Source organism: the organism of the source record quoted next, unplaced genomic scaffold (assembly GCF_019419815.1).
Source record: "Pyrus x bretschneideri cultivar Hongxiangsu unplaced genomic scaffold, Pyrus_bretschneideri_v1 Contig5, whole genome shotgun sequence".
Taxonomy (NCBI): domain Eukaryota; kingdom Viridiplantae; phylum Streptophyta; class Magnoliopsida; order Rosales; family Rosaceae; genus Pyrus; species Pyrus x bretschneideri.
In genome coordinates this window covers 614,980-628,269 of record NW_025999787.1, presented here as the reverse complement: position 1 = coordinate 628,269, position 13,290 = coordinate 614,980, and the positions used below count along the sequence as shown (strand labels likewise).

The window sequence follows — 13,290 nt, the reverse complement described above, 5'->3', positions numbered from 1 at the left end:
GCTGTAATGAGAACTTCAAGTGAACCAAAAATGGTGACTTTCAGTGGCACAACAACGTCTCAGAACAAAATCAGACCAAAAAGGGCAAAGTTACATCACATAACATTATCTGATTCCACATTAGTAGCGGAAACTAAACTGTCGACAATAGCGGAGACAAACGTATGGCCCTTAAGGACAAAAAGAAATGATGGGTATCATCAGCAACCAAAAACACAATGCAATATATGCGGATAACTTGAACCTTTATTTGTAATCCAATATCATTATAAAAGCTATACATAGAGTTTACGCATAACGGGATAATGGGGTTCTCAGAAACGATCTTTTGGACAGTAAAAAAAACAATTATTTTTTACTTTAACAACCGCCTATGCATGCTTATAAAGCATTTGAATTTATGTCCTCCATGATGGTCCTCAATTACGATTTGACTCTGTAGACATCGAAATTTCAGTAAAACAAATGTTCACCAATGCATTAAAGTTTTGACGTGTCAAGGCATACATGGCATACGCCACGTGTTGTACAAATTATACACGTGGCGTGTGACTCAACAAAATAGGGAGAAATACCCTTGAAGGATTAAACAAGTTTTTCTTCTTATTTTGGGCAATGACAAGGCAAGTACACTTCAAGTTTAAAATGGTGTTAAGTGGGAAATTAGGCCATAAGTTACACCACTTCAATTTCAATATTGCATTAAGTGGGAAAATTAGGCAATGGTGCTTGGAAAGGAAAAAAATATTTTGTGGTGGTGATTCATTCTCAAAGCCTATAAATAGGCTTCTCCATCAAGGTATCAAGCATCAAGGAATTCACAAATACATTTCTCTACTCCCAAAATGGAAGAGAATACTCCACACACATCCAAAATTCTTGAAGCTTTGAAACTCTAAAGCTCTCAAGCATCCAACCCCCAAATTCCCAAGAATCCCGAAGAATGGAGAAAGCACTCTTCATTCTTCGTCAAATCCTCCTTCAAGATCAAGCCCCAACGGCCCTTGAAGAACTTCCACCAACTCAAGATCAAGCCCCGACGGCCCTTGAAGAAAGTGTTCATCCGTTCATCAACTGTTCATCCTTAGATCAAGCCCCGACGGCCCTTTGGATCAACAACTCATCCACAAACCTACACCCTACGAAGATAGAATCAGAGGACCAAATTCGAGAGAGATCGTAACCCCAAAATCATCAAACCAAAAAAATATTATTTTGTACACGTTATTCTTGTTTCTTGTTTCAAGGAACTTTCGTGTTCACAAATTTGGCACGCCCAGTGGGACAATCTCTACCTCTCATCTCTTTCTCCGTTCAAGAAAACCAAAGCACACCTCCAAAATCAATGGCATCAAGCAAGGGACAAGTCATTCTTGCAACCACCAAGGGAAGAAGCATGAGCACTTCCGCCATGAATAGAGCATCCATTGGTGCCACAACCACTCCTCAACATGCTGCTGCAAAGTTGATACCGCTAAGCAAGCAAGAGCAACACCAAAGGCGCGAGTCGGTCATCAACCTGACCATGCTAGGGGCACCAAAACATGCTATTGAGGCGCACAAGATGACACCCCAAAATGGCCAATGGGGTTCTTCATCAGCACTATGGATGTCTGAAGGAAAGTCGTGTCTATTGGTTGCACAAGTCATGACCATCGGCGTCACCTCTGTTGAAGAACAACTTGCTCAAATGAGTGAAGCAATTACAAAGCTTACACGGACTGTGGAAGAGAAGGATTTGCAGATCGCCGCACTCATCAACCAACTAGATGCGCGGCTCGACGTGAAAGTCGACCCAAATGTTGGTCCATTAAAGAAAGAAGTCGACGAAGAAGAAGAGCCTCCAGTGGAGAAAGTCGAAGAGAAGCTGAAGCTAGACCAAGCAACGGCTTTCATGGGAGCTTTCTCTATCCAGCAACTACAGGAGATGATTGCAAGCACTATCAAGACACAGTACGAAGGAAGCTCACATGAGTCTGTACTGTACTCAAAACCTTACTCCAAGAAGATTGATGCTTTGAAGATGCCAAGAGGTTATCAGCCCCCAAAATTCATGCAGTTCGATGGAAAAGGCAACCCAAAACAACATGTCGCCCATTTCATTGAAACTTGCAACAATGCTGGGACAGAGGGAGACTACCTCGTCAAACAGTTCGTGCGTTCGCTGAAAAGTAACGCTTTTGACTGGTACACTGACCTCGAACTTGAGTCTATCAACAGTTGGGACCAGCTAGAAAGGGAATTCCTCAACCGTTTCTATAGCACTCGTCGTACTGTAAGCATGCTAGAGCTGACCAGTACGAAACAGTGGAGAGATGAACCTGTCGTCGACTACATAAATAGATGGCGCTCCTTAAGTCTGGATTGCAAAGATCGGCTTTCTGAAACCTCTGCCATTGAGATGTGCGTTCAAGGCATGCAGTGGGGACTACACTACATCCTTCAAGGCATCAAACCACGAACATTTGAGGAGTTAGCCACCCGCGCCCATGATATGGAGTTAAGCATCACCCGTCATGGGAAGAAAGAACAGATCGCCGACTACAAGAATGACAAAGTTTTGGGGCCAAAGGTGGATAAGGCTACGTGGAAACCCACCAAGGAAGCAATGACGGTCAACACAACTCCAGTCAAAATCCATACACGAGGCAAGGCGATTCAAACCGAAGCTTTTCGTGATCAAGAGATACGTAGACGCACTTTGAAGGAGCTTGAGGAGAAGACTTATCCATTCCCCGACTCTGACGTCGTTGCCATGTTGAAAGACTTGCTTGACAAAAAGGTGATCGACCTACCTGAGTGCAAACGGCCGGAAGATATGAACCGTACTGACAGTCCAAGGTACTGTAAATTCCACCGCTTCATTAGTCATCCGACGGAAAAGTGCTTTGTGCTAAAAGATCTCATCATGAAGTTGGCTCAGAAAGGGATCATCGAGCTAGATCTTAATGATGTGGTGAAGTCAAACTATACCACCGTCACTTCTTGCTCTTTGAACTCAAAATCTTCACCTCAACCGCTGGGGGCATGCTCCAAAACCATGTCAGTCAAGTCAAGTGAAGTTGAAGGATGGACTTATGTCACTCCAAAGAAAATGCACAAGAAACATACGTCTCCTCCACAAGTTCACCAATCGGAAAGGGGGCAAAGCAGTTATCGTCAACCTTCAAAGCTACATGAAAGTGTTGAAGATGATGAAGTTATGACACAAAGATCGTCCGTTGCCATCACGATGCGCGATTTCTTCCCCAAAGACTTCTTCAATCACTCAGTCAAGACTCCTTGCTATGAAGATTGCAAGGAATGCTTCTCTAAGATCATTTGACAAATTCACAACCAAGCTCCTCGTTCGCACGAGCCTAAAAGGCGACAAGCACGCTCCTGGTCCGCATGAGCATAAAAGGCGACAACCAAAGCTCCTCGTTCGCACGAGCCTAAAAGGCGACAACCAAAGCTCCTCGTTCGCACGAGCCTAAAAGGTGACAACCAAACGCTCCTTGCCTGCACGAGCTGAAACTGCAAACGGCACTAAACGCTCATTGCCTGCACGAGCTGAAACTGCAAACAGCACCAAACGCTCCTTGCCGATCATCTAATCCCAGCTGATTGGAAAATCTCAGACGACTTGCCTGACGAGGAGGTGTTCTACATCGACATCTTCCCAACATGGACGATGTTCTTCGACGGATCCACACGAGCAGACGGAGCGGGGGCATGAGTAATATTCATGTCGCCACAAAGGCAAATACTACCTTACTCATTCCAACTGAATGAGCTATGCTCCAACAATGTTGCTGAGTACCAAGCATTGATCATCGGGCTCCAAATGGCGATCAACATGGAAATCACAGCTCTTGAGGTATATGGTGATTCCAAGCTCATAATCAATTAACTCTGAACTGAATATGAGGTGTGGAAAGATGATCTCGTCCCATACTTCCGGCTAGCGACCCAACTGCTACAAAAGTTCGAAGCTGTGACACTGGAACATGTGCCAAGAAAGGAAAATCAAATGGCAGACGCTCTCGCCAATCTAGCCTCGAGTATGACACTAGGAAAAGATGAAGTTGCAGACGTGCCAGTTTTCCAAAGATGGGTGATTCTGCTCGTTAATGAAATGTCACTAGATGATACAAATGTCATCTCAGTACTTCCAGTCGATGCTGAAGAGTGGAGACAGCCGCTGATCGACTACTTAGAGCACAGAAAGCTTCCAGATGATCTCAGACACCGTTCCGAAATACGTCGACGAGCACCTCGCTTCCTTTACTACAAAGGAACACTCTATCGACGCTCTTTTGAAGGAGTGTTCCTGAGATGCCTAGGTGAGGAAGAAGTTAATCTAGCCATGGAAGAAGCACATTCAGGTGTGTGTGGGGCACATCAGTCTGGACCAAAGCTACATTTCCGGCTTAAAAGAATGGGTTACTACTGGCCGAGCATGGTGAAGGACTGCCTGGAACACGCCAAAAGGTGCCAAGCCTGCCAATTCCACGCCAACTTCATACATCAACCGCCTGAACCATTACACCCTACAGTTGCTTCATGGCCGTTCGACGCATGGGGATTGGACGTTGTATGACCAATTACGCCAAAGTCATCTGCAGGGGAAGCTTACATCCTAGCTGCAACAGATTACTTCTCCAAGTAGGGCTGAAGCCATCCCTTTAAGGGAAGTAAAAAAGGAAACTGTTGTTCGTTTCATCAAGGAGCATATCATCCACCGATATGGGGTGCCTCGCTACATTATCACTGACAACGGAAAGCAGTTCTCCAACCGACTCGTGGACGAGCTTTGCGACAAATACAAGTTCAAGCAGCACAAGTCTTCCATGTATCACGCTCCTGGCCCGCAAGAGCATAAACTGTGTACGGCAAAATCATCAAAAAAAAAAAAAAAAAACCATCACTCATTTGAACTACGTCATGACTTGATCCCTCCTCAACCAAGGGTACGTAGGCAACTTGAAACTTCAAAACTTCAAGTACAGTCACATCATCAAAATAAAAAAAAAAGGAAAAAAACACATCTTGGTGATGTATATGTTTTATCTGTATTTAGCACAATACACTGAATAAAATAAACCATGTACATTGATCTCCGAAAAATTACAAGTGTGTACAAAAAAAAAAAAAAAAAAAAAAAAAGATGAAGCTTTCACAAAGGATGTGTACGTGAAGCCCCACTACATGGCAACACTCTCGGAGCAGGAGGCATCGGAGCAGGAGGCATCGGAGCAGAAGGCATCGGAGCAAGAGGCATTGGAGATAGAGCATTCGAGGCCTCAATACTTGGCGGAACGCTGGATGACCCAGGAAAAAGGTGCCTCTGGAAGAAAGACGCAAGCCTTTGACGGTCACTTTGCATTCGACCTTGAGATTCTTGCATCTCATCAAGCTTCCTCTTCATGCCCGACGAATAGTTATTTGCAAGCACATGCAAACTTCTATTCTCGTACTTAAGCTGTTTAATCTCCTGCTTAAGATCTTCCACCTCTGCCATCAATGATTCCACTTGACGAGACCGAGCAAGCAGGCGTTGGCCCATGTTGGACACAGAGCTCGCACACTGAACACTGAGAGCGAGGGACTCTTGAACGGCCAACTCATCGGACCGTCCTGAAAGCAGCCTACTATCTGTTGGTATGAGGAGGTTCCTAGCAACTATTGTAGCTGTTGTTGCATTCTGCATCACTGAGTCTTCACCTGTAAGAGGACCGTTAGAAGATAAGAAAGACGGGCACCATACATTACCTTGACGCAGCGCAACCGGATCACTGCTGAGACTCAATTCTAAGCTAAGGTTCGATGGGTTAGTCATTTTTCAAAAGGTGTTAAAAGAGATGGGTGGATGGAGTTAAAACTCAAAAGGCCGGAGATGATTTTCAGGAATGAGCAACCTTCAAAGTGTGCATGTTGGAGGTGATCAATACCTCTATAAAAAGGAAGAGGCGTTGGTTCAGAAATCGAAGGGCCGCTTATTCAAAAGTGAAGAGACATCGCTCTGCAAATCTCAAAAGCTGGATTTTCCGGCATAAGTTGGCGACGCTTTCTCTGCTTTTCAGAAAACGCGTACAGCTTTGTCAAAAGAGGCGCTCGTTCAGAAATCGAAGAGGCGTCGTTCAGAAATCAAAGAGGCGTATTCAAAGATCGAAGAGTCGTCACTATTTCAAAAAGCCGGATTTGCGGGATCAAAACGTTTGTCGACAAGGGTAAAAGAACAGTACCACCACTTGCTATTGGGAAATCCCTATATATGTCGACCTTCATCTTTTATGGCAAGGCAGACCTGCAAACAAAAAAAAAAAAAAAAAATGCCTAACTCTTCCTCACCTCTGAGAGTGCACTCCCAGCCCTGCTCTCAAGTACTCATCTTCAACTATTGATGTACCCCCAAAGAAGATACCAGATGCCTGGAATACAGATGAGGCAGGAGGAAACGGTAAATCGAAGCATGTGGAGACAAGCACAACAAATATATGTGTTGATTCATTCGCTGCTTCTTCAAAAGCAAAAGTATCTCATATCATCAAGGGCGAAAGCAAAGGTATCTCATATCATGCTTTTTTCCTGTCTTTTCCTTTGCCCTTGTTCTCACCTGCCAAGACAAGGATAGAGAGAGCAATATGTCGGAACCTCCACTCAAACTTGCGTTGCCACCAAGAAGTGATGGTCCATTCAAATGCAAGGTTTGAATTCTACTCCTGTATCAGAAAACAAATACTACAAGAGAAGATGCCAAACCTGCATAAGGAAATACCACTTCTGCAAATGGGAGCAAGTAAGGCAAGTGAAAATGATACATTGAAGCATGTGAAGACAAGCTACAACTGCATATGCTGGGCTATCCTCTAACCCTCTTCAATACGAATTGGAGAGATTGAACAAAGAAACAGAAAAAATGAGTAAGCTCAGACCTTCGGGGGAGACTAAAAGAATCCTGCTACCCAGTTCAAGAGTAGCACAAAGGAAAATCAACGAGTGGAGGAGACCAAAAGAATCCTACACCCAATTCAAGATCAAGCCTCGATGGCCCTTGAAGAAATCACAAGCCCGATTCGAAATCAAGTGTTCTCCACCCTTGAATCAAAATCAACTCCAGATAAAAGGAGTAAGCTCAGACCTTCGGGGGAGACCAAAAGAATCCTGCTACCCAGTTCAAGAGTAGCACAAAGGAAAATCAACGAGTGGAAGAGACCAAAAGAATCCTACACCCAATTCAAGATCAAGCCTCGATGGCCCTTGAAGAAATCACAAGCCCGATTCGAAATCAAGTGTTCTCCACCCTTGAATCAAAATCAACTCCAGATAAAAGGAGTAAGTTCAGACCTTCGGGGGAGACCAAAAGAATCCTCCAGCCCAATTCAAGATCAAGCCTCGATGGCCCTTGAAGAAATCACAAGCCCGATTCGAAATCAAGTGTTCTCTACCCTTGAATCAAATTCAACTCCAGATAAAAGGAGTAAGTTCAGGCCTTCGGGGGAGACCAAAAGAATCTTCCAGCCCAGTTCAAGACTAAACCTGTGGAAAATCAACGATTGGAGGAAACCAGAAAATCTTCCAGTCGAACTCAAGATCAAGCCTCAATGGCCCTTGAAGAAATTTCCAGCCCAATTCAAGATCAAGCCTCGACGGCCCTTGGGTTGACATCTACATTAAGGGACTTCAAAACGCATCTTTTACACGTGTCAAGCACATGTCTACGACGCGCCTTGAAGTGGGGGCATTTGTAGACATCGAAATTTCAGTAAAACAAATGTTCACCAATGCATTAAAGTTTTGACGTGTCAAGGCATACATGGCATACGCCACGTGTTGTACAAATTATACACGTGGTGTGTGACTCAACAAAATAGGGAGAAATACCCTTGAAGGATTAAACAAGTTTTTCTTCTTATTTTGGGCAATGACAAGGCAAGTACACTTCAAGTTTAAAATGGTGTTAAGTGGGAAATTAGGCCATAAGTTACACCACTTCAATTTCAATATTGCATTAAGTGGGAAAATTAGGCAATGGTGCTTGGAAAGGAAAAAAATATTTTGTGGTGGTGATTCATTCTCAAAGCCTATAAATAGGCTTCTCCATCAAGGTATCAAGCATCAAGGAATTCACAAATACATTTCTCTACTCCCAAAATGGAAGAGAATACTCCACACACATCCAAAATTCTTGAAGCTTTGAAACTCTAAAGCTCTCAAGCATCCAACCCCCAAATTCCCAAGAATCCCGAAGAATGGAGAAAGCACTCTTCATTCTTCGTCAAATCCTCCTTCAAGATCAAGCCCCAACGGCCCTTGAAGAACTTCCACCAACTCAAGATCAAGCCCCGACGGCCCTTGAAGAAAGTGTTCATCCGTTCATCCCAAGATCAAGCCCCAACGGCCCTTGAAGAACTTCCACCAACTCAAGATCAAGCCCCGACGGCCCTTGAAGAAAGTGTTCATCCGTTCATCCTAAGCTCAAGCCCCAACGGCCCTTTGGATCAACAACCTCAACAAATTCACACATCCAACCATTCTTCAAGATTAAGCCCAAAAGCCCTTGAAGATCCACTTATCCATCAACCTTCAAGATCAAGCCCAAAAGCCCTTGAAGAAATCCACACAACCATTATTCAAGATCAAGCCCCGACGGCCCTTGAAGAAAGTGTTCATCCGTTCATCAACTGTTCATCCTTAGATCAAGCCCCGACGGCCCTTTGGATCAACAACTCATCCACAAACCTACACCCTACGAAGATAGAATCAGAGGACCAAATTCGAGAGAGATCGTAACCCCAAAATCATCAAACCAAAAAATATTATTTTGTACACGTTATTCTTGTTTCTTGTTTCAAGGAACTTTCGTGTTCACAGACTCATTGAGTACAACATGGGTGGATATATAGTATACAAGTTTCTCAGTTGACAAGCAGTAATAACAACAGGATGTGATGTGAAGTGGTGAAAAGTGAGAAGAAAAGAATCATAGATGCAATGAACTATCTTGTAATGCTTTCCATCAGTCCCCAGATTTGAAAAAAAACAGTCCAAAAGTCGACAAGAGATGAACAAAAAGAAAAACCAAACATTGGAAGAATAGATAACTGGAGGAGAGTATGAGGAATGGAAAAGGATGAGGAGCTGCTTAAGCACTGAAGAGGAAAACTGATTTACTGGAAAATAATACAAGTTTCCCTGATATTCTATCCAATCACATTGAGTAATTGCGCCAGTTTTGTTTGACATGTAAAAATGTGAATCATGATGGTGAATACTAGCGAAGCACAGCAACAGTTGAACCAAATAACAACCATACTGTGTATTTAGTGAGAAAGTAATTATGCCATTAAATAGGACAGGGTGAAATCAACAACTTGGAACAAACCCTTTTACAAAGTTGACAAATTATTTACATTGTAAACCCATAATCATAAAAAATAAAAATAAAAAGAACTAACGACGAGTATACCATCTATCTAATACAAATTGTAAGTACACAGATATAGTGTCAAAGAGATTAAAGAATGAACCTGTAAAGATCATGCATCATTTCAATCACTTCATTGATACCCACGATACCTTTTCGTTAATTTGTTTACCATAAACTACAAATCCATTTCGACAATTCAGCATTATCTAACTGAAATGGATATTTAGATTTCGAAAATAAGGGACATTTAGACAGAATAACAACTCCCTATGTAAAACAACCATACATAGAATAAGAACTGGAACTCGGAATCATACCCTCAGTCTGTCAGACAAGATGGAAGGAGTAATCAGCTTGTACTTCGGAACTTCGGAAAGCAGCTTGTCGTAGGTGCCCTGATCAAACAAAACCATGTTGTTCACCTTCTCCTTTTGCTTTCCCTTGCTCCACTTCTGTTAATCCATCAAACAAGGTAAAAAAAATGAAAATATTTTCTCACATTTCACACACAAAACTCCATGAAAGTACTGAAATCTTTCAATAATTATCCCAAACAATAAAAAAACACCCAAATAGTAGAAACGAATTCTGGATAAGGAAAAACAAACGGACTTTCTTCTTCTGCTTGCCTCCTCCGGACTTGGCAGGCTTTGAGGACGGTGGGGGAGCCTTATCCTTCTTGGGAGCCTGTAAAAACAACAAGTACAAGAAATTAAGTGACGAATCTACATAACTCAAAGAACAAAAATGTTGCATTCAGATTTTTTGCAAGCATTAGAAGGGAAATGAAGAGACTTTGGGGGTCGGAGGGGAGGGAAAATTACCATGGCGATGGAGAGTCGCGGATTCGCAGGGGTTGGCTGTCTATGGAGTCAATGTGGGGTACGATGCAGCCCTCAGAGGCTCAGAGGAAGAAGTTAGAGTTAGGGTTTAGAAAAGAAGCGCAAAGAAAGAGTTTGGGCTTGGTAGGGTTGTTACGGGAAACACAAACGGGGTTGGGTAAGCTTTAACCTCACAACAACGAGTTAGTAAAATTTGTTACAAAAATGTCAAAATTAGAGGAATAATTTTTTTAATGGTAGGTGCAAGGTAGATGTAAAATGCCACACTAAAACTATAGTATAGACAGATAACAAATAAAACTAGAGAAATAGATGATGTTACTGATATTTTTCTCACGTTCACTTCTTCTTCTCTTTTCTTATAACTTAAAAACATGCGGAGTGCTCTATTTATAGAGCAACTCCAAACTGATACAGTTAATGCATTTTGAAATTTTACGACACTTCGTCTGACTATACAATCTCTATGTATTCAACTTTCACTTTGCATGGGCATTGAAAACTTATGCCCATGCTGAAGACTTTTGCTAACATACTGCGTGGGCATTCATTGCCATCAGACTTTTCAACAAAATTTAGTTTAAATTCATTTTTTACGATAATTAAATTTTAAAACTTCTTAATTACAAGTGAAAATAAATATTACTAAGCCGTAATATTAAGTAGCCTATGTGTTTTTGAGCATTAAGAACGTTTTTCTTAAATCAATATTTTTATTTTCTTAATTTTCAGAAAATTGCATAAGGGTCATTTGGACATCGATCCTTTTGATCATAGGAATGTATCTCACAACCAGAGGGTGCAAGTTGGAATGATGTTTTCTATTTCCAAAGTAAAATTTTCAAATTTGAACTTGAAAAATCTACATTCAAATATTTTTCAAAAAATTGTAATGCATGTAGGGATTACTATAACTCCGTACTTCCGATCTGAAATTTTTTGAAGTGTTTCCAATTTATTCCGACAAAATCTGTATACACTAAAACTCAGTTGAGTGGATACTGTAGATGACCGGGTCAGACGGTTTTGCCCCTCTGTCTTTCCTTTGTTTCCCTTCCTATTTCCTCTTTTGTGCAGTCGAATGACTGTTTTGCCCCTTCCATCCGCGTGTCACCCATCGAGTTCCGTCTTCTCATTTTCCTCCCTCTCCTTTTCATTTTTTAATCGTTCTGTTTCTCTGCTTCTCCCGCTCTGTACTGTCTTTTTCTTGCCCTTTTGAATCGTTGCAGTGTTTCGCTTTTGGGCGGAGTGTCGTGTTTGTGCCCGATCTTGCGAAGTTTGTGTCACAAGTTGGTGGGGTTGTTTTGTTGGGGAAAAGTTGTTCGCCCATTGGGAGTTTGTTTTGGTTGTTTGGTTGGGTTGGGTTGTCTCTCTATAGGTTTTTTCTCTCCATTTAATACTGATCAAATTTTTGTTTCATTTTTCATGTAATCAAGTGAGGATTTGGCTTTAGTGACTTTTGCAAGATGTAGCTTTCATACTAAATCAACTCCCTAGGTTACTCTGCATATCATCGTCCAAGGTATCTACGCATTAATTTCTGCTAATTTTTATACAAGTTTTGCAGCCTTTTCACATCATGTACTATTCCTTTGTTCAAGATTTGTAACTTTGTCGTGGTACATAGCATGAACAAACAAATATCAACTCTTCAGTTTATAACATTATTTGCATGTAGGTTTGACCCCTTTTTTTTTTTTTTTTTTTTTTTTTTGTTATAGACAATTTAGAAGTACAAACATAAGATTTAATGTGTAAGAGTGAGGAATTGGGTGCATTTTTCTAAGAAACGACCAAATGGATATTTCCAACTCTCATAAAAACTCTATCCTATATGATTAGAACTAATTTATACATGCCAAATATAATTTATAAATTTTCTTGACATATTTACATAATTGGTTTGAGCATGATTGAATTGATTGGTTTGAATATGAATAGTTTCATAAACGCGATTCATATAGGATTTAAAATTTAGGACTTTTTTTCTTAAATAAGGCAATGCTCTTCAACTTATTTTCGTTGTTTTTATCTGTACTTCAAACCACACCTATATTTTGTCCTCTCATTTGCACTAAGACGGTCATTTACTTACATTGACAACTTCCAATTTCCAATTTGTAATATAACAGGCGAAAGAAAACTTACATGTGACAAGAAATGCAGAACACCACCCTTGGACTATTTTGTTCCTCATTGTAAATAAGGTTGAAAATGAATGAATTTTTACATCTATGTAAATAGTACCCCTTCCTTGGACACCTATTTTGTTTTAAAAAAACTTTGTTCATTTGTAATATCTGTGTAATTTGTTGGTCAAAGTTTACATGACTAAGTTGGATCTGCATTGAAGAAATCAAGTTTGGTGTGTGTGCAAAACAATGAAAACCTGATTGTTAAGATCATGGAAGCAAAATTAAAACGTAATTATGTGTTATTGTTTTATTCACAAATTATGCGGTGCTTTTTTGGGTGTCCATTTTGGAACAACAATCTTGCTGCTTTAGTCAATGTTGACTTGTTTATAATACTTGTTGTATTTTTGGTCTTAACGTATATTTGTTTATGCTGTTGTTGTCATGTCGAGTGTATTTTTTTTGCAAAATTTAGTTCGTTAGTTGTTTTTAACTCGCTTATTTCTTTTCGGGCTGCTTCATGTTTTTGCATTAGCCAATTTGCACTGTGGTTGTTAGTTTTGTAACAGTCTTGTTTGAAATTATTTATTGATTTTCTCAATTAAGAATTAGACAAATCAGTCCTTATTTTAATGTTTATTTTTTAATTTGTATTGTGCAATTCTTAGGTTTATAAAATTTGTATTCGCTTTGGATAGGTTAAATGGAAAGCGTAGAGTTCACCCCTGTTGCTCACGTGCATCCATACCCAAAAGTGGAGAAAATAAAGATCCTTGTGTGCAGGATATGGAAATCAAGCATTCCTAGAACTGTTCAAAAATATCACATTGCACTGTATCTTGCTTGACGAAGTCGTCATTGTCTTATTATTTTGATTAGAGATTATAACGATAATAAGTAG

General features: G+C 40.8%; 1 protein-coding gene across 1 annotated transcript; it reads right to left on the bottom strand.

Annotated features, from left to right (window-relative positions):
- Positions 1-9,507: 9,507 nt before the first annotated feature.
- LOC125470458 (40S ribosomal protein S25-2-like) lies at positions 9,508-10,397 on the bottom strand. The gene is made up of 4 exons (XM_048569553.1): positions 10,237-10,397; positions 10,025-10,099; positions 9,730-9,864; positions 9,508-9,587 (listed from the first exon to the last, which is right to left on the bottom strand). The coding sequence occupies exons 1-4, from the start codon at positions 10,237-10,239 to the stop codon at positions 9,543-9,545; spliced, it is 258 nt and encodes an 85-aa protein (XP_048425510.1). The 5' UTR covers positions 10,240-10,397; the 3' UTR covers positions 9,508-9,542.
- Positions 10,398-13,290: the final 2,893 nt, after the last annotated feature.

Bases quoted from the DNA above. Each gene is read 5' to 3' on its own strand.
- LOC125470458 (XM_048569553.1), bottom strand. The intron at 9,865-10,024 runs GTCCGTTTGTTT...ATGGATTAACAG, and splicing joins GAGGCAAGCAGAAGAAGAAA to AAGTGGAGCAAGGGAAAGCA. The intron at 9,588-9,729 runs GTATGATTCCGA...ATGGATTTGTAG, and splicing joins TCTTGTCTGACAGACTGAGG to TTTATGGTAAACAAATTAAC.